Source organism: Anarhichas minor, unplaced genomic scaffold (genome assembly GCF_050575085.1).
Source record: "Anarhichas minor isolate MPS153535 unplaced genomic scaffold, ASM5057508v1 ptg000136l, whole genome shotgun sequence".
Classification (NCBI taxonomy): Eukaryota; Metazoa; Chordata; class Actinopteri; order Perciformes; family Anarhichadidae; genus Anarhichas; species Anarhichas minor.
Genome location: NW_027466582.1, coordinates 7,896,110 through 7,922,603, shown reverse-complemented (window position 1 = coordinate 7,922,603; position 26,494 = coordinate 7,896,110). Strand labels below are relative to the sequence as shown.

General features: G+C 41.6%; 1 protein-coding gene across 2 annotated transcripts in view; it reads left to right on the top strand.

Moving 5' to 3' along the window:
* The window catches only part of stxbp5a (syntaxin binding protein 5a (tomosyn)), an 81,038-nt gene extending 56,169 nt beyond the window's left edge, over nt 1-24,869 (top strand). The window contains exons 8-27 of one of the 2 annotated variants that reach the window (XM_076084295.1): nt 3,385-3,508; nt 5,401-5,479; nt 6,069-6,223; nt 7,731-7,803; nt 8,039-8,186; nt 10,062-10,129; nt 10,868-10,908; nt 11,227-11,447; nt 12,933-13,108; nt 13,435-13,560; nt 13,927-14,078; nt 16,099-16,161; nt 17,930-17,983; nt 20,187-20,236; nt 21,293-21,575; nt 21,769-22,138; nt 23,077-23,242; nt 23,593-23,704; nt 23,814-24,034; nt 24,570-24,869. In XM_076084295.1, the coding sequence (XP_075940410.1) occupies nt 3,385-3,508; nt 5,401-5,479; nt 6,069-6,223; nt 7,731-7,803; nt 8,039-8,186; nt 10,062-10,129; nt 10,868-10,908; nt 11,227-11,447; nt 12,933-13,108; nt 13,435-13,560; nt 13,927-14,078; nt 16,099-16,161; nt 17,930-17,983; nt 20,187-20,236; nt 21,293-21,575; nt 21,769-22,138; nt 23,077-23,242; nt 23,593-23,704; nt 23,814-24,034; nt 24,570-24,611 (2,724 nt within the window). In that variant the 3' untranslated portion in view covers nt 24,612-24,869. The remainder of the gene's footprint in view (nt 1-3,384; nt 3,509-5,400; nt 5,480-6,068; nt 6,224-7,730; nt 7,804-8,038; nt 8,187-10,061; nt 10,130-10,867; nt 10,909-11,226; nt 11,448-12,932; nt 13,109-13,434; nt 13,561-13,926; nt 14,079-16,098; nt 16,162-17,929; nt 17,984-20,186; nt 20,237-21,292; nt 21,576-21,768; nt 22,139-23,076; nt 23,243-23,592; nt 23,705-23,813; nt 24,035-24,569) is intronic. The other variant, XM_076084294.1, reaches the window with a different exon arrangement.
* The last annotated feature ends 1,625 nt before the right edge of the window (nt 24,870-26,494 follow it).

The following is a 26,494-nucleotide window of genomic DNA, read 5'->3' as shown; positions in this document are numbered from 1 at the left end:
TTGAGCGTTCTAATAACATAGCACTTTTTTTGTTGGTGCATTATCTATTGTTAGTATTGGAAAAAGTCTTAATTGGCAAATTGAAGCTTAAATGGGCTCGTTTATTTTAGGGCTTATGTAATAACCACAACACAACATTTCTTTGTGTTGATTTAATGTTTCAACACAAGAAGGGATTGCTCTATGGAAATTACTGTTGACATACTTTTTTAGATTAATCCTTTTTTGGTTGTTCTCCTGCTTGAGCTGAATAACCATTGCTGTGTGTGTGTGTGTGTGTGTGTGTGTGTGTGTGTGTGTGTGTGTGTGTGTGTGTGTGTGTGTGTGTGTGTGTGTGTGTGTGTGTGTGTGTGTGTGTGTGTGTGTGTGTGTGTGTGTGTGTGTGTGTGTGTGTGTGTGTGTGTGTGTGGGGCACTTCAGAGCTAAGCTCTCTTTCCGTCCCATTGTGATACGATGCTGGCAGTAGTTATTCTAATTAGGCCGTGATATGCATGTTTGTGTGTATGTCTGTTTTTCTTCACCACTCTCAACTTGTGCGTTTGTTTTCATCTGTGCCGTGAATTATTGTTTGTTTGTGTGTGTGTGGGAACACAATGGCTCATGTGTGTGACTCTAATAAGTGTTGACTGAATTCTCTCATACCCCAAGGACCAGTCTGTGAAAACTGACCTAATGTAATAAATCATGAATGAGTCTTTTTAATTGACATTATTTGATATGACGAGCACCATGTTTTCCAATTACCGTACTCATTTTCCAATTAAGAACAATGCAATGTTCCCTGTTGGGACTGTCACAGCGATCATTGCACTGATAGATTTCCAGAATTGATTCTGTCAAAGCTTCTCTGACACTGTGATTCAGTTGTAGCATTTTCTTGAATATCTGCAGTTCATATACTTTATCTGGGTTGCAGTCAACATAAAGAAAAAGCATCTAAGACCATCCCCCTACCACTAACTGATCTCATTAGTATCTCATCTTTACTAAAACTTAATTTATCAATAAATAAATCAAGACCTGTCGATCATTCCCAGTGTTGGTCCCCAGATCCCCAAGTATACACTCTATATGTCTAATTATACGTACAACTCGTACATATAAGGATAACTAATTTCTCTTCCAGGGTGTAGGATGCTAAACATGTTTTACAGAATGTAAAATTGTGTTCAGCACACCTGCTGTAACTACATCCACGCCACCTGGCACTGCACACCGGTGAATCACGTCTGGCAAGAAATCGTTGCCAAACTGCATCCCACCTGTCCCTGTCACTCTGCCTAGTGCCTACCAGGACTCGCATCCGCCATCAGCATTGAGAAGACACCTGAGCCATCACTCATTAGGGCTGTAGTTATGTCTAAGAAAACAATCGTCATGAAGAGGGACTCAGGAAAGTCCATAACTAAAGAATGCTTTTGAAAAGAACATGTTTCGTTTGTGCGTCTTTGTGGGAGTGAGAGGGAATGAGTCATTGACTGTGTAATGAGATAATGTGAGTGGTGCGTCTCTGCAGCACGATGTCACATAGCCGTAACTCTGTATCCTCAAGCTCACGGTGACCTGCAGTCTTTTTTTTTAAAGAACCACGATAATGAGACCTTTTGAAAATGCTCAAGGCTGTGCATCCAAAATCACCCACCTCAGGAAGTTCTCCACTTTACTTGTTTCGTCTTTGTGAGGTCAAGGTCTGACCAAGCAAGACTGTGATGGATTACATACTTTTCCAGCGAGCAATAGACGGGGTTCATTACCCCTCAAAACATATAGATATGATACAACTTGCTCTGGGACAGATACAATTAAAATTGTTGTGGTGAGCATATCACCGGTGTCACATGAGCGAGACTGTGACATTGGTTCCCCGCACCGTCTCATTTAGCTTTTTTTTTCTGGAAAACCTCTCAGCAATAAAATTGATACACGTCTAAACAGATATAAGCTTTAATTGGAAGAGATTGACTTGACCTGACCGCGTGCTCACTTCGACATAGACGACGGTAAACATTTATGTCAGATTAGTGCTGGAGACGAGACGAGGAAAACCAAAGCTAAGTTCACACCTAAACAGTAAGTGGAGCTTTAGCTTGAATATTAAAGAGTGCACGGAGGAAAGAATGCACATAAGCATGACCAACCAGCATATTTTTCTTTTTCTAGAAAAGGCTATACCTAATTGTAACCTCCATTTCAGAGAATATGTCCAATCATTGTCTCTGGGAGAATATTTTCCCTGACAAAGCACCAGCTTTGTGGTGAGACATATTACTGATGCTGCAGGTGTTCTGGTAAGAACATGCCCCTGGGCGTAACTTCATGTGACAAGCCTCGTAAATACTGCTTCGGAAGCTGTTGTTGAGCTTCACACAGATTTGGTGCACATCATCATATTTACTCAATGTCCGGACGTTCACTGGGTTAAATTATGAGCTATAAAAAGGGCATCAATAGGCATGGTTGCCCTTTACTGGCATACTTTGGACCTGATTCATTTGTGTTTTCAATGATTGCTTGTCAGTGGATGAATCATTGTGAACCAGGGTTAAGACTGTTGAGACGACGGGGAGGATGAGAGGACGGAGCAGGCAACATCTCTCTGACTTTTTCCTGCCTTTCCGTATTCTTCTCTAGATCTATTTGCTTGTCTCTGTATCAATTTCTCCATTTGGTCATTTGTTTTGCTTTAAGAAAAGCCTAACAAAAATAAGTACTTTTTCCCCAGTAAATACAGTAGATATTAGAATTGTGATTACTTTCATTTTTTCTATTAAACTTGCGATTGCTTTTTTTTTTTACTTCCTTGCCTCATTTAAAACACATTACTGACAAAACGTTTTCTCTTTTACCTTCTCTGCTTCTTCTTTGCTTCTTCGGTAAGCAAGACAGACTAAATACTTTGATCTTAAACCCACGGCTCCGAATGACACCAGATGAACCTGAATGCATCAGAGCAACTGTATTTCAATTATACTGAATGTTATCGACCATTTTGTCCCCGTGTGAATGTGCGTCTTTATGAAATAGAATTCTTAAAATTGTAGCCATGGTAAAAGAAAACCTTGCTCCTGGCATTCCTGAACAAAATGACCAATCCATTTCCATCATTTCTCCACATTCAGCAAATGGGTCAAATAAAAAAAGCTCCTTCTAAGATATGCATTTATGCCACAGGAAATACTCTGAAGTCAGGGGCCAGACTCTTTTATCTCACTTTCCCCATCTGTTCAAGAGTATATTATCCAGAGTCAAGGGCGTTTAACCCCCGCAGTGTACTGTGTGCCGTATGGCTAACACACTTGTAGATTAAGGTGGATGGTGGCACATGATGCTTCGTCTTGCTGAACCACTGACCCCCCCCGATCTTTCTTGCATGTTGTTTCCTAGGCGATCCACTCAGTTGCCTGGCATCACGAGGGCAAGCAGTTCATTTGCAGTCACTCAGATGGAACTCTGACCATATGGAACATCAGAGGCCAGGGCAAGCCCATACAGACAATCACCCCACATGGTAAGCAGCGGGACACACACACAAAAACAAACACACACTCACGCACACACGCACACACACACACACACAGGCTGCGTCTAAAATCACTTCCACACTCATTCATTTAGTACTCCTTATATTATTAGGATCTTATCTTAATTTTACCTGAACACTTCACCATATTAGGTTAGGTAATTAATTAACCTCATACTTGATCTTTTTCCTAACATTAGGCATTTTAATCCCCCAAATAAAGATCTGCCTGGTGCTGCACACCATTTCTGAAACATTCTAACACTTGTGGGTCAATTAGTGCAAAACTTGTTTTTCGAAAAATGCAGATAAATTGTTTGAATAGACCACAAGCCAGAAAATATGCCTGGATATGTCTCATCTTTTCAAACTTGCTTTAACCCGAAAGTGTTTAACCTCACTAACATTATTAATTGTATTTCATTAACTGCTATTATAATTGTTGTTTTTTTTTATCATTTCTGTGATATTTCTTTCTTTTTTTAAAGAATTATCCTTTTTGCTGTGTTTCCTGCATTTTGTGTATTTTTCATCTATTATGAAGCACATTTTTATCGTATCTTTTTCAATCGCCTTGCAATCTAACCGTTCACAACTTATAGACATATAGAGGGCTTGCAAATAGAAATTGCTTTGTATTGAGGCATCACAAACAAAAAAGGTCGGTAACCACTGCTCCAAATTCTGCTAATGTTATCCAAATACTCCTGGACGTCAAACTTTCTACAAGGAGGGCCATGTGGACATAAATGCAGCAATTTCATTAGGTTATTACATTAAAACAAAACCACTGGTTCTGCCTGGTCTGATTACTTTGCGGTGTTTTGGTATAGTTCCTGTTTTACAATACATGATACGTGAGCCTTTAGCCACCTCTGTTAGTCACATGATTCACTCCATACCTCCCTCAAGATTGTCCCTCCAAGTAACTCCCCCATCGTTTCCCTATTTCAATCAAAAGGATTATTGTCAGTTCAATTATGTCCTGCCTCTGTTTGCTTGACTTTGTGTCGGCACGTGCCTACATTAGTGCCGCTGCTCTGTTTATTTCCTGCAGAAAAGCAAGTCTGCTCTTTTGAAGATGCATTTTAATCTATCCTCCTCCGTCTCCCCGCACACCTACTCATCCCACAGAGCACTCTGACAAGTCACTCAGATGAAGGGACTGGGAGAACTAGACAGTGTGTGAGTGCAACAAATGGACAGAGGGAGAGCGCGAGAGTCAGAAAGAGGAACAAAGACGGGAATTAAATGAAAGGAAATAACTTCTAACCAGTTTCTCAAGCTGGTCTTGTGTGTAGGGGATTGCAGAAAGGATTTCGCCACACAGGCTTTTTAATTAGTTGTTTCTCCGACTGCTGCATACATAATTAGTTTGGTATTTAATGGTCATTATGCAAATTCATTTGACAGGTTTAACTAAGGCTTATAAGTCCTCCTTTAATTGTCTTTTCGATATCTGTTAGTTAGATGTAGTTATTAAAAGCAGTTCTTTATTATACATACCTGCCTTGTTTAAACCTGCCTTAGGGCTCACTTTGGCTCTTTAAAAGTAGTTCATACAGCCACTGTTTGTGCATTCTGAAATGCATAGATAGGCACACATGTGATAACTGTGCAAAATAGATATATTCTGAAAGTCATCCGTGATCGTCACACCTTCTTTGCATGTCCCTTCCCTCTGCATTTGTCTTTATTCTTTCTGATGAATAGCCCTTTGTTATTTTTTTTGGCTACTGTTCAGAGCTGCAATTTAAGTGCAGCTCTCAACAGCTTCTAGGAGGAGAGAGAAAAAATGAGATGACAGGAGGAACAAGAAAAGAGGAGGTGAAGAGAGATGAACTGGCAAACTAAAGTAACTTCTGTTTGTTCTATTTTAGGAAAACAGCCCAAGGACGGGAAGAAGCCAGAGCCTTGTAAACCCATTCTCAAAGTGGAGTACAAAACCACTAGAATCGGGTATGGACTCTCTCTCTCTCTCTCTCTCTCTCTCTCTCTCTCTTATACGCACACACATACGCACATGCTTGGGCATTAATAATATATTAAATATACAACACTGTAATGGCAAAATACACATCAAGGTTGACAGGAGTGAACAGCTGTTGCCAAGGCAATGTGAGCAAATTAATGTGCATTAATCGGAGCTAGAATTTATACAGAGACCTATGTCAATCTTTAGATATTAAAATAATGAAGAAAACACCACCCCTCTTTGAGTCATGGCGTCATGTATCAGGGGTATTTCTCTAATACTTTGTCCAGTTATTACAGTGAAAAGGTCTTTTTAATTGTCTCTTTTTTTTTTTTTAAGATTGTTTGTAGTCATATAAAGTTGTGGTTTCACCTGTCAAAGTTAGCTGGTAACATAGTCCATACACCATATCTACAGTATACAACTACAACTTACAATGCACAACTTTAATGGCCATCAGCAGACCAATCAAAATAGGTATTTTCTGTGGTTGTAGTATAAATTGTATATATATATATATATATATAGAAATCCAGTTGAATGTTTATACCTATGCTTGTGTGTCTGTTCCAGGGAGCCCTTCATAATCCTGTCTGGTGGTCTGTCTTACGACACGGTAGGACGGCGTCCATGTTTGACTGTAATGCATGGGAAGAGTACCGCAGTGCTGGAGATGGACTATCCAATAGTAGACTTCCTCACACTCTGTGAGACACCATACGCTAACGGTACGTTTGTGTTTATTGTGTTGTGGATGTGATCGTATGGTGTGTGCATGTTTGTCCTTTCGTCAATGCATTAGAATCACACACACAAAACACACACACGCTTCTATTTTTTTTAATTATGTGGAATTGCTTGCCCCTGTGTTAGTGGGTTTCTGTAATAAATAAGAAATTTCCCAAGGGGAAGAAATCCTATTCCAGTTTTATTATCGGACACACGCAACATTACATTTTCATTTAATCTATTTGTACACAATAGCCTTCCATCTAAATTATATTATGATCTTATTTCCTGCATTGTTGAGTCAACCGCAAAATCAAGTCAAAGTGCAGCTGAATGGTATGGGATCCTTAATGTATGTAATCCAGTCTGTAAACTCTCAGGCAATGTTATCTGGCGCATACACAGCTACAGGCAGCATTAAGGAGTTATGTAATGATGGTGACGGCAACCGGATGTCACCAAACGGTGATTTTATTTGGTAATGGACATCACTGGGTCTTTGGATTACACAATACATTTCTGTATGTTTGCACGCTTAAACCAGCGTTAGTGTGTAGAGGAGGTTTAATAATACTTAAAGATCTGGCTGCAGATGATGTACGTACACGACTATATGTCTGAATGAGAAAGCAAATGGCAGGCAGACAACATCGTTACACCTACGAGTGCAGGAAACAAAAAGGAGCAGAGAAGTACAGTACGCAGACAAAGACCCAGAGGAGGAGTACAGCTCATAAAAAAAAATACAGAGCATCAGCGCATCATTCTCAGTAAATTAGATTTGATCTTAAGCTTGGAGATTCTTTATTCATCTTGAAAATAGCAGGTTCACAAAACACTGGACTCATACAAAGCTTTAGGGCAGGGAACTGTATGGTTTTTACGGTCAGAAAGGTAGTTCTTTCTCTGACGCAGCTCTGGTGTGATCAGCGTAAATCTATGAATGGTAAAGAATTCCCCTGCATCCTTTCAGTAATTATTAATTACCATGTATTTTCTGCATATTCTGCATTCACGATTTTTCTGTTAGAGCTGTCTTTTTGTATTCATTATGTCATTGCTGGATACACATGTCCCCTTTATTAGTATTTATTACTTTTCTTAGGATTTTAGACTTGAATGACTTGATATGTGCAGTTAGCTTATCTAGCAGCAGGGTGATCTGCACTGGTTCCAGTTTTGTGCCTTATAGGTTATAAAAATCTGTGAAACCAGTGCATTACTTTTGAATGGGAAATTCTACTCCCAAATCAGACTGATGCAAATATTTAACCAGAGCAGTATCCCCCGCAGACATAAATCTCATAGATTAATGAATTTGAAGCATTAAGCGTTCCTGCCCTTACATCTTCAGGGCACAGATATAATAATAACATTTGCCACAGAAAGTCTAAGGAATTCTCCCCATGTGGTTTGCAGATCTCAGTGGAGTTCTCTCTCGAGGAATTTCAACACTGCTGAACGTGTGGTGTGATGAATGACTTGTCTCTCTGCTTCTCTGCGCAGATTTTCAGGAACCTTACGCTGTGGTGGTCCTTCTAGAAAAGGATTTGGTGGTCATCGACCTTGCACAAAATGGGTGAGTCTGGCTCTATTAAATAACTCTTCATCATCTTTTGTTTCTTAAATGTGCGCTGAAATGTCAAAGTTGGCCTATTAGTGCTCGTTATCTTTATTATACCGTGATATGACTTACTTTCATAAATCGTATTCTTTTAGTACGCATGCAGCACTGAATGAGATTAATGCACTGATACTTGGCAGACAGGCTCACTTAATTAAAAGTGACTTTGTCTGTGCCCTCTTGCTAACAGTTACCCCATATTCGAGAACCCCTATCCTCTGACTATCCACGAGTCTCCCGTGACCTGCTGCGAGTACTTTGCTGACTGCCCTGTGGACCTCATACCTGCACTTTACTCAGTTGGCTCGCGGCAGAAACGACAGGGCTACAGCAAAAAGGTACTGTTCTGTATAGGAAAGCTTTCTGTTGTAACACTACATATTGTTATCGGTGATGTGTCTTCTTGTACAGTTGTGGTAATCTGAATTGAAAATCTTTCACCTCGTAAACATATCAGTGGTGAATATCAGGCTTTGGATACAGACCCGCAGAATTAAAGATCAAGGACTTCTTTCCAAGTTTACAATTTTGCACAGGAAGGGAAAAGGAAAAAATGATTTATGGAAGAGGAAGAGATATTAGTTTCTTCTTAGTAGATTGGAAGTAGTGCAATCACATGACGTGCCTTTTGTGTATTTTAAGGAAAAGGTGGGAAATATTCTTTATTTACGGGTCCTTAAAAGTGTCTTGGATCGAAGAAAGTTTCCTGAAAAGATCCACTTCATTTTGGAATTAAAATTGGAATCTCTTTGAAAGAAAAGCATAATTTAAATCCAAGTATGAATAATGGAATATGAATGTATTATTATACTTTTCTGTAGACAAACGTTATACTTTTGCATGTTCCTATTGTGCTATTATGCACAGACTAAAATACTCTCTTAGTTTCACTGGCAAATAAATCATTTTATTTATCGAACATGTATCAACAGAACAATATCGCTTATATTAGCAGGTACTTGACATTCCCATCAGCCTCGGCTGTTTTCAAGCTAATTACCAAATGTAAGCGTGCTGATATGGTGAACCTTGTAAATAGTACCCACCCAACATCGACATGTTAGCAATGTCACTGTGAGCACGTTACCATGCTCGTGTTAGCATTTGGCTAAAAGTACTGTTGTGCCCTAGACACAGCCGCTAGTGTGGCTGTAGACTTTTAGTCTTGCTCCTATAATTAGTGACATTACCAAATTACCAAGGATATTGATGGCAAATTATTTCTGTAAAAAAAGTCTCTATCGCTACAGAAATGGCTAATTACTGCTTGTCATCATTGTTTGTTACCATTTCTTAAACAGAAGCAGACCGGTTTTACCTTTGAAATAGAATAAATCACTACTACTTCCTAATGAAAAGCTCTTTGAACACACCTCCCATCACAGTTTAATGATGTATAACAGAGTTAATAGTATCCCGAGGTTGGAATTTTTCCTTTGTGTCATTCTGGATAGCAGTGTCGTAAAAGAGCTAAATTAGAAATGTAAATGTTCGACACTAGGCCCTCTAACCATCTTGCCGTACTCCAAGAACAACAAGGTTACTGAATAAAGGACACATTAATACATACATGCATATTTTTGCTACAAACTGCATGCAGTTTGTGTGAAGCTAAACGGACTATAAGTGCCGTATTGCCTAACGACCATCCTCTCTCTTTTACACCTCCTCTCTCCTCTCATTCTCTTCTCTTATCCCTGTGTTATCTAAGACAGACCCCCTGCTCTTCTAGCCATTATGTATGCCTATGTTCTTTTCCCTGTCGCCTTGTTCTAGCTTTCTATTGTAAATGTCAGCGTGTACTGACCCAAACTGGCGGCCTAGCTGCTGCTTTTTTCTGTTAAGCAAAGGCCTGGATGAGCTGCGGGAGGGCATTCTCACATAAAGATCACCATGAGTCATCCTGATGACCTTTGTATGTGTCAACGTGTTCAAAGCCAAACCCCCCGCCACCACTCGCACACGCTTTCAGACGGAGACACACACTCATTGACGTGCATAATGTATAATTGCAAGACATACTGAGAGAGTTACACAAAGGATCCCAGCCTTTTTTTCCCCATGCACACTCACCCAGGTGCAGTTTTATCATGTCATCTATTTCTAAAATCATTGTGTGTTGATATTGACGCACTGTTTATTGACATAGCTGTAATTCTATCTGTGGTCTCTCATTCTCTCTAATGTACTGTGTGTGTCTGCTGTCAATCCAGGAATGGCCTATTAGTGGTGGAAACTGGGGTCAAGGCACACAGAGCTACCCAGAGATCATCATCACTGGGTAAGACAATACTGATTTCATTAGCATTAGCTTTATCGTCTTGCTGCAACTCAATTACTTTCACCTCTCCTGCACTGTCAGGTCTCTACAGCAAGGGAGCTTGTCTTCGAATATTTACTGTAGGTCTTTATGTATTCCAATCATGTGCCCTTCGCTTTATTTTGATGTTTATTATCCCGCTCTAAGCTGTCATCAAGGGGAGAAGGGGCGTTTTTAACAGAACACTCGCACTGCAGAAGTGACATTGAGGTATAAGTTTATCAGTAGGAGGCTTTCCCTCCTCTCCTTCCTCTGCCGTACTAACATTCTGTACAGGCTTCTCGCTCTCTTTCTAAGAGTGCCACATGCTGCATCATAGTTCCCTCCCAATCCACTCAGATGTCCACATACTTTTGGCCATATAGTATTCCTTCTGGTTAAAGAACCTTGACTGATGAAAGTCATTAGTTAAATCCTTCTAATGGGGAGATCTATGGTTGTGTTCAAATGATTAAACAGGGGCCAACTTATTTAAGTTTATGGATGTTTGGTTTGTTTTTATTTACTGCCTAGACATCAGATTTTGTGTCTTCGGTTGACATTCTAGATATGTTTTAATGCTGCATATCTTACAAACTGATTTATTTTCATCAGCCTTGAATTCAACGTGCGGAGTCCAGACCACACGTCACAAATATTCATCCCACTCCTGTTCCTCTACCTTTATGATTTATTTTCCTCCGTCTCTTGAATTCCCAGGCATGCTGATGGAACTGTGAAGTTCTGGGATGCCTCTGCAAGTGAGTTCTCTCAAGGGCTAAGATTTGTTTATGCTTCAAGAAATTGTAATTATGTATTATTAAGCTGAGGGAAAGGAAACCACTTTAAAAACTAATATAGAAATGCTTTTTTTTAATGAACACTTTGAGCCCCAGCCTTCACACAGTCAAAATAAACAAAACACGTATTGTTTAGATTAAGTCTTGTAACAATTTATTACTTGAAGTTCAACGCAAGCACATTACCTCTAATTTCATATTTTTTATTGTCAGGTTCAATATGTGTGGTTCCTTGGATTGCAGCTGATACTTTTCTCCTCTCGACCCTTTTCCCCCTAGTAATGCTGCAGGTGCTCTATAAGCTCAAAACAGCCAAGGTGTTTGACAGAAACCGGTCCAAGGAGGACAAGGGCAGCACCGAGGTGTCAGATGAAGACCCCTTTGCCATTCAGATCATGGCCTGGTGCCCTGAAAGCCGAATGCTGTGTGTGGCCGGGGTGTCAGCCAACGTTATCATCTACCGCTTCAGCAAACTGGAAGTAACTACTGAGGTGGTGCAGGTGGGTGTCGCTTTATCAGCTCTAAAATTGTGCTGAATCTAATACAATTACAGAAAATACACCTATTTTCCCTCATCTTCTCTTTTATTGTAAGACTCTGGCAACCATACAACCATGGACTCAAATAAGGGACATGATGTAACTCTCTTTCACAAATACATTCTGCTTGTATTTGTTATTTTTTTCAATCAGCACTCCCTCTCTGTTGTAAGATGCTGAGACACATCCACAAACACACACACACACACACACATGCGCTCTAATATCTGCCTCGTCAAAGGCAGTATGGTTGCCATGCCAACAGACGGAGCGATGAACAAGCAAAGCTAGACTGTCATTATAATCTGCCTTGATGGCGACGTAAGTGCTTATGGGAGTCAGTGTTTAACGATATACTGTAAAGACTAATTGCTGTTTAGTCTGTGTGAGCATGCTCACAGCTCCTATATTACAAGTGAGAGGGTGCGTGCATCCTGTTTATGCTTAGTTTCGGCTTTCAGAGTGTTGAATTGGTAACCAGCAAGACACTTTATTTATTTATTTATCATTTTGGCAACATTTTTCCTGTGAAGCGGTCACTGCTGTGGTGTTGTTGCTCGAGACTTGCTCTAGACAGAGGTCGCTTGTCAATCAAAGTGTGTGGGAGGTGCTGTGATGTGTTCTTCCTCTCAGGTCTGTAAATTAATTTGAATTTTTTTAGCCGGTGCCCTTAATGCGTTCAGCACAGTTTGCCGCAACTATCCAATTATATTGTTCTTCCAAGCAAACAGCAAAAGACTGATTCAAATCAGCCACTTTCCTGTGAATTCTTCCTGTGAATACCAGTGACCGCTGATGCATGTGTCAGAGAAATCTCAGGCCTACGCTCGAAGCTTGTGACTGGGATGCGGATGAGGACTAGATATTTACTAGCAGTCAGCCGTAATTAGGAGAACAGCCTCCCTTCCCACAAGGTCGAACACCTCCGTAACCTCGCAGAAATGAAGGTAGAGGAGGAGGAGGACGGCGGCAGGCGGGAGTGAGAATCCGAAGAAGGGCACTGATCACTCTTCACTCCCACATGTCAGTGGGGCTAATGAGACTGACAGAATGCAAAAGAGAGAGCTTACGGACATCGTGTGTGTGTGTGTGTGTGTGTGTGTGTGTGTGTGTGTGACTCTACGAAGGCGGAGGTTGCAGAGAAGTAGCCTGAAGGAGGATTTAGAAGGAATGGAATATTTCAGTATTGGAGGACCTCAATCTGCCTACACACAAGCACATAGACGCGTGTCACACAAATCTCTAATATCAAAGTGACTCTGTGTGAATGTACATATGTGGTTGTCACTCACGGTCAAATGACTTTTCCCATCCTCAGGGGGAATTCATGAAGAATAGTTGTTTTCAAGAGTTTTGGACCTTTTATTACGATTTTGATTATCTTCTCTTGTAATAAATCTGCTTATGTCTTTTCTCCTCTCCGTCCTCTGTGTGTGTCCTACACAGTTACTAGAGGTGCGAATGCAGTACGAGCTGAACGACATAGAGTCTCCAGACTGTGGGGGGGGAGAACAGACATCGGCGCTTCCCACCCCCGGTGCCTCCCCTCAGACAAGCGGCCCACCTTCACACCCCTCCACCAGCAGCAACAACTCTGACGGAGGCAACATGCCCTGCCTCAAGTACGAAGCGCACACACACATACACACATACCAATTACATAAACTCCCATAAGCACCAGGAGCACTTGCACACATTCTTATACACAATCATACACACAAGAGTCTTGTTTTTTGCCTCAAGCACTCTTGCACAGACTTAGTCAGCGCCTGAAGCATTCTCAGCCACAGCCTCCCCTTCATCCCATTGCAGCCACTCATGCCAGACACTCAACACACAACGGCTTCAGAACTGCAGCTGCACCGCTTGTCATTCTCTTTATGAAAATCCTCTTTTTAATGTCTCTTTTCTTTTCATTTCTGTTTTCCCCCAATGTTCCTCTCTCCAGAGTGCGCAGCACCCCTCTGAAGCAGTCTGCTGGTTACCAGGTAGATTTGGTGGTCCAGTTAGTGTGGGTGAGCGGAGAGCCTCCGCAGCAGATCACAAGTCTGGCGCTCAATTCCTCCTACGGCCTGTAAGTATACAAACGGGAACATTGCAGTCAAGACTAGAACCAGGTCCTCTCGGTGCCCACTACTTATCCTCGTGGCTGTATCATCGGAAGTGAAAAACTTAAATGAAAATCTATAAAGACCACTTTTTGCTGTTCAAGCAGCAACTGCTCACGGCTAACGTAACAACCAGGCCTGTCAACCCGACTTATGACTGCCCGAAAAATTTTGGATATTCAAGCTGTTTTTGTGCTCTAAAGATTAAATCAAATCTCATACCAACGTTGCTATAACCCAACTCTCCTTTTCTCTGCCTTTTCATCTTTCTTTCTCTGACTCCCTTCCTACTTCTTCCACCTCCCCCACTGACTCTGTCACCCCCTCTCCAGTGTGGTGTTTGGCAACAGTAATGGTCTGGCGGTGGTGGACTACGTCCAGAAGACGGTGGTGCTCAACTTGGGGACGGTCGAGCTTTACGGCTCCAATGACCCCTACCAGAGACAGCCCCGCTCGCCAAGAAAGACACGACAGCCCTCTGGAGGTAATGAGGAAAAGGGATAAGAAGGAGAAGAGTAAGAAAAAAAAGTCTCAACTTTTCTGACCACTCACAGCAGTAGATGTTTGTTTTTCTTGCCATTACAGTGCAGCCACAAGAAATAACGTTGCACTTATTGTATTAGTGCCTGTTGTTTAATGCCCAGAAACTAAAGCCATTTATTTTAGGTGGCGCTGCTCATCTGTTCTTTCAGCCCCACTGTTTAGCTTCGAATTGGAAATGCTGTACGAAATCATTTATTTTTTCCCCTCTTGTTTTTGAAATTCCTGCCATTAAGCTAAAATTGTGCAAAATAACTTGTGATATAAACTAAGAAGCAAAATCGTAATTTCTAATTCAAGGTTTATTTACAGTAAAGGCCTGGGTTAGAATTATATGGTAATGGAAATTTTATTTTACACATTTAAATGTGCAATAGAATTCTCTGCCCTATCACATGGCCGTACATGAAACCAACTGTACAAGAGACAAGTGTGGCCACACACACACACACACACACACACACACACACACACACACTGATGATCTGTGAGGCCAGATTGGGTTATAGTCAGTGAGCAAATCAGAAATTAACTGAGAAGGCAAGTGCTTTATAGATTATTAGCAGGATTTTAAAGGTGATTCTTTATTGTTCCGGGAGCCAGTGAATTAAGTGATTTCAGTAATATGTAGATTAGATTAGACGTGTAGCGACTCTTGAATGAGCTGGAGTCGTCCCACGGATGTTTTTTCATAATCCTGCAAATAGAGCGCTACAGCAGTCTAACCTGCTTGAGATAATTATATACGTACAAGAACCACTTTCGGAGAGTCAGTTGAAATATAAATGCTCACAGTTTTTATATATTTATTCGAAGTGATAAAACGTTGTTCTCGGGATATATTGGTTATGTGATTTTTCAAAATTGATATCGGTATCCAGAATATTGCCACGGTTTCTGACTTGCTGACTCGATTTCAAAGAGAGCGACGCCAAGTGTGATAGTGTTGTCATCAGTCTTTCAGGGAACATTATGATGAGTTTCAAGTAACCCCAAAGGTCCAAACGTCTTTGAACTGATGTGAGAACGAATGAAGTCATAGAACAACACATTGAAAACGATGCCATTTAGGCTCAGTTCACAAGGCTGGTAACTCTTTCTCTGTCCATCTTCTCTCTCTCTCTTCTCATTCTCACACACACACACACACACACACACACACACACACACACACACAACACACTCACTCTCACAGCCCATCCCTTTTCCACACTGCAGCCTCATGGTAGCTATTTAAGATGCTTTCCGTATGGACACACTGCCACCCAGTGTTAGATGACGGCAGTGCAGCTGCGTAGAGGATGCCGCAGTGTCATGACGACGCACTGCCCATGCTTAAGCAAAAGTTTGATGGATGAATTAGAAAGCTGTGGACATTGAGGGATTCATTTGTGATGCTGTCGATTGTTTACGCACACATGTGCATGCAGGCACAAACAAAACCAATGTACGCATTCACTCAAACGCTCACATATGCACAAGCACGCGCACATGTAAATACACACAGAGCATCTGGTGTCACCGACTGGTGAGCAGTGGGCTGGCACCTGTCAGAGCTTGGCAAGTGTGAGCAGTAATTAGGCGTCCAGCTGTGTTTCCATGCCAACAGGGACTGCTGTCTGCTTGGCTTTCTGCCTCACAGGACAATGTCACACACACACGCACAGACACACACACACACACACACACACACAAATATGCACGCGACAAATTAAGGAATTCGACTTACAACTGGATGAAGAAACATTAAAGATGCACAAAATCTTTATTGTTTTTGAATTATGAGCTGAACTGACACAGGGCTAGTCTGTAGGTCGGATTAGCTGTCAAGTGACGAGAACATTAGACATGGGAATCATCTATTTGTACTCTCTGCAGTGTATTATGAAGTAAAAAGGGTGGTGTTAAACTCTTTTCGGCCTGCTTTGTTTTGCATGAATTTAATTGTATGATCTCTGCTGCAGGTCTGTGCGACATTAACGAGGGCTCAGCCACATCAGAGGACCGCTGCAAGTCCCCTACTTCAGGTAACATGTCCTTCAGTGTCTTATTAAAGAAAAAGTGGGAGAAATATAGCAGAGGCTTTGTGTTATCTAGACGTAAAAGCCAAGCCCTGAACCAGAAAAGAAAAAAAGATATATACGTATTATGCCATGTATTTGAATGCAAGAGGAACATTGGTTATGGTGTACGATTAAAGTTTCTAAAGAGCCTCTACTTTTAATACTTTTTTATTGAAATTGTCGCTCATCAAACTGGAACTTAACAGAGGTTTTCTTTTTTGTTGAACCATAAAATTGTCTGGCTGTCGATTTCATTCCACCACAGTTTTTAGAAATGCTCTTTTTGAGTTCATTGCCATACGTTTATGGGAGTATTTTCACATTTGTGAATGCTTTCTTTTACCACTTTGCAGAGATCAATAGACAGGAATAAATTTGTTTTAATCTCACATTGTATCCTGAAAAACTGGGCTATAGGCTGTGAACGTATCCAATCTCCATGATGCTAATTCAGTGCGACAGCTAAGAATTTTACACTGAATGAAACCAAAAATTAACATTCTGGTCGAGAAACCCAGTAATTTACATTAATTAGGGAATAAGTTAAAAAAGTAAAAGATCAACCTGAAGGGCCTTGGCAATTTTTACATATTTAGTAACTGCATAATTGTGAAAAATATACCACAGTTATATCAGTCGCAAGATGATGTGAATTAACTTTTTGGATTTTGAGCAGGGATCTTCTTTCAGTTTAACATTTAACATGTGTCTGGGTGCCGATCTGTTCAGAACATTGTCATATTCAGCAGTTTTCATATCAGTGAATAAGACCAAATGCGAACAAACAAAATCAATTTTCACTTAGTATATCATGCACCACAGCCACAGACGGACCTTGCTCTGTGTTGCAACAGTAAGATGCTCTGTTGCTCTTTTACTCGCCTCCTTCTTAATCTGCATCATTAGTATTTCAGCTGAAGGTGCTTGAAGAGAGAGCAGCCCATATCCATCTCATTAGGGGTAACTTGGCACTGAAAATAAGGAGCTTTTTTTTTAAAAAGGTCAAACGGAAAACAAATCTCAAAGTCTGGAGTCCTGCTGCAGGTATGATGCCTGTCCCAACCCCCCCCCCCCCCCCCCCATGCCTGGTGCCACCAGACTGTGGTCTGAAGAGGCACCGCGATGAGGTGTCTTTCTACCAGTGGAAGAAACATATTTTAGATCTCTTGTCATGCAGATTACCCTGTTTTGCCTTGAAAGAAGTTGCAGAATGATGAATTAAGACTCAGACTTAGTGCCCAGGAGAGTGTCATTTAATACAAGAAAATCCTTGGATTAGTTTTTCATTTGCATTAAAAACAACTTAAATTCACAGCTTACATTTGTCAATGCTAAAGCACTTACAGTAATAGGATGGACGCTCTTGATTATGCATTTAATATTGGAAGGATTTACACGCAGCACAAAAAAAAAACATCAGTAGCAAGTTATTACTCTCTAAGAAATAACGGTGTTAACTAGAACCATAACGGGTTCTTCAACTTGTCTTTAAAGGAGTACCTTTTTTGGTTCCACCTGGAACCCTTCCAGAGGGCTCTGCCTAAAACCCAAAAGGCTATAGCTGGATCTATCTGTGTACGGTTCCACCCGTATTTGAGTCAAACCAGTGTCCTGAACATCAGAGTAAACAGCGACAGCTTGTGTGTCGTAATAAGCCAAAGGGTGTTTCTAACTGCACATTTACTCTACTTTACCCCCCCCCCCCCTCCCCCCCCCCTTACACCCCCAAAAGTGTTGATGTCAAACAGCAATCTACAGCAATTCTACAATGGAAGTGGTAGAGGAGGTAAGGTTGGCCAAAGATATTCATTAGAGGCTGTTTAGGCAGGACAACGTCCAGATTTGTCCGTCCCCGCCCCCCCCCCCCACTGTCTCTGTCCTCCGTGTCATGGTCTCCACAGTGGGAAGAAATAGATTAGAGAAGAGAGAACCAAAGTTCAGCTTCACTTCTGGGTTAGCTTCTGTTCCACTGTCGTTCGGTTCTCACTGTATTGAATTATAAACAACAGAATCTTTGTTTTTGTTTCTTGACTAAAATGACATGGTGCTCATATATTTTGCTTCTGTACTCAAGTACATGGTTAAAAACTGTACACCGAGAACTGAAAGCTCATAGAGCAGAGGCCAACTTGGAAGCATGCAGGAATTCAGCTGTCTGTATAAACACACGATAGAGCTTCATTGCCTTAGGACTCACATTGCATGCTACATGTACGTAGCACGAGTGTCATAATGTAAATGTGCCTGCGTGTGATATCTGTCCTGACCTCCTACAACAGGTTCCCTGTCTACATTACGAGTTACATGATTGGCTCTGTCCACAGTACAGTATGACGACGCCACAGAGCAGAGAGCAACTCATTTGTCCAACTGTGTCTTTGTGTACCTTGAGTGTGTGTGTGTGTGTTGATGAAATAGATAATGACATATCAGCTGCTCAAAAGTAACGTGTTTTGTCTGTGGAAGGCCGGGATTCGGGATCCTTCCTTCTTTCTGATTCAGGTGACAATGAGTAGGTATCTCAAATGGCCGAAACGTCAGAGACTGGAGTTTTTGCCCTTGCCCAGACCAGTCCTTCTCAAACCAACGTCGTAGAGTCTTCAAACTAGCCTGACCTCATTTAATTGGTGTGAACCCCGTTAAAGCCCTGCTAAAAGTTTCACAAGACATGTTTTTATAAATATTCTAAGCCTCGGAATATACAGCACATTTTCCCTCTCCTTCCTATTTGCTTTGTTGCACCTGTAAGGGCAGAGACCTGAACCCCTTTTTTAATTATTTTGTGGTTGATGGAATTTGGTGACCTCATGTAATTCCCTTAGCTCCTCTCAACTTCTATGTAGCCAGACTAAGTGAAAACACCTGCGGGGATATGCAGGGCCCTTAAATTAAAGTAAGAGTAAGCCGCGTGTTCGCTTTAGATTTGTGTCCATAAATGATGGACAAGAGCTGGACAACAGCGAGCTTTGAAAACTGGATTATAGTTGAAGTGTCAGTCATTCAAATTATGCCTCTGGCACTTATTCTAAATGGAGACAAAAAAAATGTAATCAAGTTAAACCCCACTCAATTTGAGCTTAAGGATATTAAGGATGTCACAGACTTTTCAGGGTTTTTATTTTATACTTCTTCCTTTGTCAAGGTGGGTTTCTGTTAGTTTTCGAACACAAAAAGGAACTTGCCAGCCAGCCATTTCTTTACAACTACCATCAGTGAACATCACATCTAAGTTAACGCAAGATGAATGTCCCCTTTCATCATATAGCTTCTCCTACTTCTTCTCCTACAGACAGAGAAATAACATCCAAGACCTTCATTCATTGTTGTTTCTATTTATAAGTTCACTCTTTTAAAAGATGGAATGATTTGAGCACCAGAGCTAATAAACCCAATACATTTAGCAAGATATGCACACATACAGTAATAAACTCTATGTTGCACTAGCTGAGATAGTTTTGGGTAAATCTGCCTCACACGGTTATTAATGAAAGAAGCAAAAATAAGTAAAATAAAATATATATAGGTGACCAAAGTTTAGCTAGCCTTCAGTAACCATCTTTTTCCACTGTCTTCTTCCATCTCAGTGTTTTCTGTTTTCTGTTGCCTCCCTGTTCTTGGTGCATGCTCCCGTGGCATGAAGGTCCTGAATGGCTGTGCAGTTTTGAAGTATCTCACTGTATCAGTCCTCTCTTGCAGGGCACTGTGCAACCAGGGGGTCACCTCCTTCATTTTGTCTTTCACAGCATGCCTCTGTGATGCACAGGGTTGTCTCTTGAGTCCTTACACAGTATATTCTACTGTGTAAAGCATATTGGCTCCTCTAGTCAATGAAACAATCCCCCTGGCACTTTGTTCCACAGCCTTCTGTCGTTTATGTGTATTTTAGCTTTGTGCACAATCCTAGCCCAGTGCTAGTTATCTAGCTTTGCATGGCATCGTGTGTTAGCGTAGACGTGTCTTTGTAAAGAGGGATGTTCTCTTTTTTCCAGCAAAGATGTCACGGAAATTAAGCTTGCCTACTGAGCTAAAGCCAGACTTGGGTAAGCCTTGACTTGTCGCCAAACAATTTTTATGAAATGCAGTATATCGTTCTCACTTCAACTGGACTCACACATCCCATTAGTCCAGTTTTATCTGGTTATTAGCCTCAGAATTGGCAAGCTGAGCGGGTATTTTATTTAAGTTTGCATGAGACAAAAGTAGCACTGATCTGACCAGAATTGAAATTGATGAAGCAAAATTTAAGTGTTTGAATTAAATTCAGTGTGAAACTCCCACTTTTTGAACTTGGTGGGGGTTCTATTAGAGGTCAGTGGTGCTAAGCTAAACTATGCACACTCCATCTCACCGTGATGCTTTCTGCTACTTTCGCAGCTTCCTCTTTCTCTTCTCTGTTCTTCATGTCTTTCCTTTCTCTGTCTGATTGGTGCCTTACAAATTGCTCCAATAGCAATACTGTCGCGTTGTGTAGGCTGTGGTGTACAACATTCTTCTACCAATAACATTGGATGGGACATTGTCAAATTAAAATGTGCAAGTGCCAAGACATTTACCTGTATGTTTTGTTTCAGAGTTCCAATGTTATACATATGTAACTTTCATACTAATAAAACCATTGATTGGGGATGGAATATTTTGAAAATGTTGGTTGGCCTGCGAAAATGTGCAAACTCATAATTGCACTGAATTTGTGTCCTATTGTATAATATATTATATAAAGTGTGTATAATCTAAAGTCACCATCAGTAAGGTTTCAGGTGATGCTGCTCTGTTAACCAATCGGTCAGAGAGATCAAATTAGACCAGGCTCTTTTATATGTACCCACTGTTAAGAATGCAAACCGATCCCAATGTTATGTATCTACATCTTCAGTATCTTACAGAGTTCAGTCATAAACAAAATAGTAATATGTCTTCAGTTTGCTGTAAAATGTCTAATGCCGTTAAGGTCCAATGTGTTTCATTTACTAGGACACTATGAAAAAATGTTTTTTGTTGCGTCATTTTTTTTATGTACAGAATCCACATCTGTGTTGGCTGTCTTGTGATTGTACTGCTTTGCGGGTGCTTTACCTCTCTCTGTTTTCTCCTTACTGTCCTCCTGTCTGTATGCCCGCCGCGGGGTGCCAACCCATTAGACCACCGGGACAATTCTTTCAGCCGCTCCCGCTCCTCCAGCGTCACCAGTATCGACAAGGAAGCGCGAGAGGCCATCAGCTCCTTCCACTTTAGCGAGGCCTTTGCCCGGAAGGGTGACAGCACTTTGACCCCCTGCCTGTACGTGGGCACCACTCTGGGCATGGTGCTCGCTCTAGCTCTCACAATGCCACCTTCTGGGGAGCAACGGCAACTGCAGCCAGTTATCGTTTCACCAACAGGTGGGTAACGGGATACCAGAAGGGAGTGATGCATAGCCGTTATGTTGCTATAGAAGATGAAAACCAGATTGATTTGTGCAAGTTGTCTAACGATGTTCACAACATTGTTTCTTATACAATCAGAGTTGAAAGGTTTTAAAAATTGAATTTCAATTCAAATTTCAGTAACAAGCCTTTTCTTTCCATTCATCAGGCATGCTGGTGCGGCTGAAGGGCAGCGTCATGCGGATGTCTTTCCTGGATTCTACAGGTTCCATGCTGCCCCCTGCCTTTGAGCCTTGGTTTGAGCCCAACGTGACCGCAGATGGTGAAGAAAGAGAGAAGGTCCGTAAGCGCCGGCCCGTCTCAGTGTCCCCTTCCACCTCCCAGGACCTCAACGAGAGCCAGTACGCTGTGGTGTGTTCGGAGAAACAGGCCAAAGTCATTTCCCTCCCCTCCCAGACCTGCATCTATAAACACAGTATCACAGAGACCTCCTTCATCCTACGGGCAGATGTGGTGCAGATGAGCCGAGGCGTGTGTCTGGCCTGTTTCTGCGCCAATGGCCACATCATGACCCTCAGGTGAGAAACATGTCAGTCCGCGTCAGTCAAAAATAGCTGGTTATTATTAAAATGTATCAGTCAAAGTCAGTTTGAATGAATCATGTTCATATGATTCGATTTAGGAAGTATCCTTGAAAGACTGTTGCTCTTAGTTCTAGCTTTCTTTTTATCCATTCCTAATTCCCTATATTCTACAAGTGTGGTTTAACAATATTATGGGGGTTGAAGATTGTCTTAACTTTTAAATGGCAGAAATAAATGCTGTCACCACTGAGGCACACATGCTCATCATATTATGTCCTCAATGAAACTTTTCTTTTTGCTCAAGTCAGACACAAACTTTTGTCCTCGTACACACCCACAGCCAACATTCGGTCACATCCTCAGACCTCTGTCCTATCCTCCATCCTCTCGTGACCCCAACGCTAACCTAATCCTCCTAAATGTAACCGTTCAATTTAAACTTAAACTTCAAGGCTAGAAACTTCCCATACAGGCATGCACATACACATGTAGACGTGCCAGGTTCATTTTCATGTTGTGTATGGAAGCGTACGGGTGGAGGGGTGTCTAAGTCTGTCGCTCATCCTCATTAATCTTCCTGTCCCTAGAGGAGAGACACGGAGACAGAATAGCCATCCATATGGGTGTCTGACAAAGGAAGGATGCCCAGCTGTCTCCGTGTGTGTGTGTGTGTGTGTGTGTGTGTGTGTGTGTGTGTGTGTGTGTGTGTGTGTGTGTGTGTGTGTGTGTGTGTGTGTGTGTGTGTGTGTTTCGTGCACAAACATTGCCATCAATGTTTTAGGAGATTGAAATGTGCTGTTGAAAAACTTGAAACCACAGTAATCTTGTGTGTAGGTGCTGACCAAGGCTAAAATATAATTTATTGTCAGCGTTATAACATTCTTATAATAGATCTAAAATCACATACATCGTCTCTGTGTCCCCCTGTCTAGTGTGCCGGGACTGAGACCGCTCATGGATGTAAACTACCTGCCTTTGACAGACATGCGGATAGCAAGGACGTTCTGCTTCACCAACCTGGGTCAGGCCATGTACCTCTGCTCCCCCACTGAGGCCCAGAGGCTCACTTACAGCCAGGACACCTGTGAAAACCTTCAGGTCAGTTAGCATCCTGTATGCAGGACAGCATGCATATGGATTTAATGAGTCATGGTTCAGGAGTTTTTCAGATTATATCCCATTTGCCTTGGGAGCATAAACAAACGGCATGTTGTGCTGCATAGAAAGCAGTGCATGTTTACGTCAGTTGATATGATCATTTAAATGATCTGGATAAGATAAAGGAAATATGTTTGAGAACTGTATATTGGTGTGTATGTTTTACCTGAGAAACTGCATACTAGACTCTGTCTGTAGCGTATTGCAGTGTAACAAAACACTGTAAGACACAGACAGTCAAACTGTATGTAGCAGGATGATGTGTGTGTGTGTGTGTGTTGATGTTACAGGAGATGCTGGGTGAACTCTTTACACCAGTGGAGACACCAGAGGCACCCAACAGAGGGTTCTTCAAAGGCCTCTTTGGGGGAGGAGCACAGTCACTGGACAGAGAGGAGCTATGTATGCCAAACCTACACATGCCCAGATATACAGTGGTTCAGTCCTTTGTTGATTCAAACTCTCCCTCACACGTCTCCCGCTGTTTATCTCCTTTCATTTCTTCACTCAGTCGGGGAGATATCCTCTGGAAAGGCATCCCGAAGTCTGGCCCAGCACATCCCAGGCCCAGGTGGCCTTGAGGGCATGAAAGGAGCAGCGTCTGGTGTCGTTGGAGATCTGGCACGCGCCCGAATAGCACTGGATGAAAGAGGCCAGAAACTGGGCGAGCTGGATGAGAGGACAGCTGCCATGATGGCCAGCGCAGACTCCTTTTCCAAACACGCCCATGATGTAAACAGTCTAAGATCTGTTAACAGTGAACCCTATGTGACGCCACAGAAAGGACACCATAGCTGTTCCAGCTCGTACATAAATATGTGTGTGCGGTGCCTCACAGAGTGAAAAATAAAGTCTTGGCTGAAATAAATAGTGTACTCAGAAATACCCTTCTAAGGGTAGGAGGTATTCATAAAAGTTTGTATAAGCGTTGTTTCAGCTGTTTTAATTTCAGTTCTAATTTGACCATCAGAGCTGGTTACAATAGCTGTGTGCAGTCTTTTGCAAACAGAGTTATGGACTTGTGTATCAAAGCAAACGTTTGTGAGAAATGTCAGAGTGATCTGCCTTCTCAAATTGTTTTGGAAATCTGTCTCACTTACTCTATTCTCCCACTAGAGGGCAGTATATGTCTGTTGAATGTTCACAGTACTGTGGCTCGGGAGCCTTGATTTAATCATGAGGATCATGGATCGTGTAACTTACAAGTTGGGAAGGTATTTCTCATATTTGAACCATGTTCTCACTCCTAAATTTCCTCTGTTTCCAGATGATGCTGAAGTGCAAAGACAAAAAATGGTACCAGATCTGATCAGTGACGGGGGAGGAGCAGAGCTCCGTGGACACAACTGTCACCTTCCATTGGCTCATTTTGACTCACCGTGACCCCCACCCATCCGTCTGTCCATTCCTCCATCCCTGCAAGCCTTCTTCACTGGGACACTTGGGATTTTCTTCCCTAGCACAATGTTGAATACTGTTCTTACCTCAGTCTTAGGGTGGAACTGAAGGGTAGACAGGGGAGAAGGACAACCTCAGAGGGAGCAAATAAATGGTGTCTTTTATTATGTTTTTGTCTCTTTGTTTATCTCTGTTCGACTGTCCTCCGAGGTAGCCAATTGGCCCACGCACCTTGAGATTCTTCATGCTCACATGCCAAAATGTCCTTTATTGTCGTCTCCACTCCGAGCCCATCGGGGCCAATATTCAAACCGAAGAACATAGCTGGAAAAAAAAGACAAATACCTGAAGAAGAAACGGACTACAAAAAATTCTTAAAATGTAAAAAGAAGGAAAAAGAATCTAAATACATCATTATATATACATAAATCTAATAAATGTGCAACGCTGTATCCACTTCAGAGTGACAAGTACAAAAGAAAGGAATAACCCATCGAGGAGAAGGAGGAGCAGGGTGTGAAGGCCGAAGAAAAGTGGCGTTGGAGAGCCACAGGAAGTGCTGTGACAGTGACGCCTCCTCTATGCAGAGAGTCAGGGGGATAAAAGCAACCTATTTTGATGTACACTGGATATTTCGTCATCTCGCTCAACCTCTAGACTCTCCTCTGTATCTTACAGACTTTCATATCGTTACCAACAGTGTGTGTGTGTGTGTGTGTGTGTGTGTGTGTGCGCGTGCGTGTGTGTATGTTAATTTCTATTATCTTGCCATTCCTCTATTTGTTATTCGTTGGGTTTTTTGCTCCGTCTGTATTATTGGAAAATCTCTTATTTTTCTATTGTTGTGAAAGTGGATGATATTTGATTTGTTGAAAAAATACGTTTTGTGGCTTATATCTTAACAACTCAAATAATTTCTCCTTATGAAAAGGGCTGGAATCTAAAAAAGGAGGGCAAGGATATAAAAGGCATATATCATTTAGTACTCACTTGACATGGCAACATCAGCTTTCTTGACTCTGAAAAGGAGGTATGAACCTTACACATGTATTGTTTACCTGAGAATTTCATCTATTGGCCTGATGCGAACCGCCTCCCTCACCCTCTAATGTCATACGCTTCCACAGTTTGGCTTAGTCTGAGTGTGACTGTAAAAGCGCTGATGAGATCACTGTTAAATACACTGATAGCATAACAGCTTTGGTGGAGTTTCCAAATTCTGGATGACTACGGCGATTTCATATATACACGAGTATCCACTATTTATGTGTATGCATATATGCAGGATAATGAAAATACAGATGTGTAATCCTTTAAAGGCATCAATGTAAAACATATTTCAGGTTTTGCTGACAGTTGTCTGTATGAGAAAGTGGTCCGTGTTACTTCTTTGTTAATATTTATTTATTGAGGTGCAAGAGACGGTTGTGTTTGGTGTCAGAAACGTTCACCGTTCATCATTATCTCGTTTCTATTTCCGTGCAAATGTGTCGTTATCTCTCTGTCTACCAGGCTTTTAACCTTTATTTGTATATAAGTAAATAGTTTGACAATCTAAGACCAACTGGAAAGTAAACGTCGAGGTTGCCTCAGCAACAGAAGAGGAGAGAGGCCATATTTTTTCTGACGCCAAAGAGTTGCTTTAGCTTTTCCATTGCATTATCATCTGGCTTGTCATTCCACCAGACTGTAATATGTGTCATACAGTGTTACTTCACCCACGGAGTGCAGACCGAGGATCAGGTCCCTTTAGGAATGTTATCATTTTCAGGGTTCAAGAAATGGAGCAAGTTG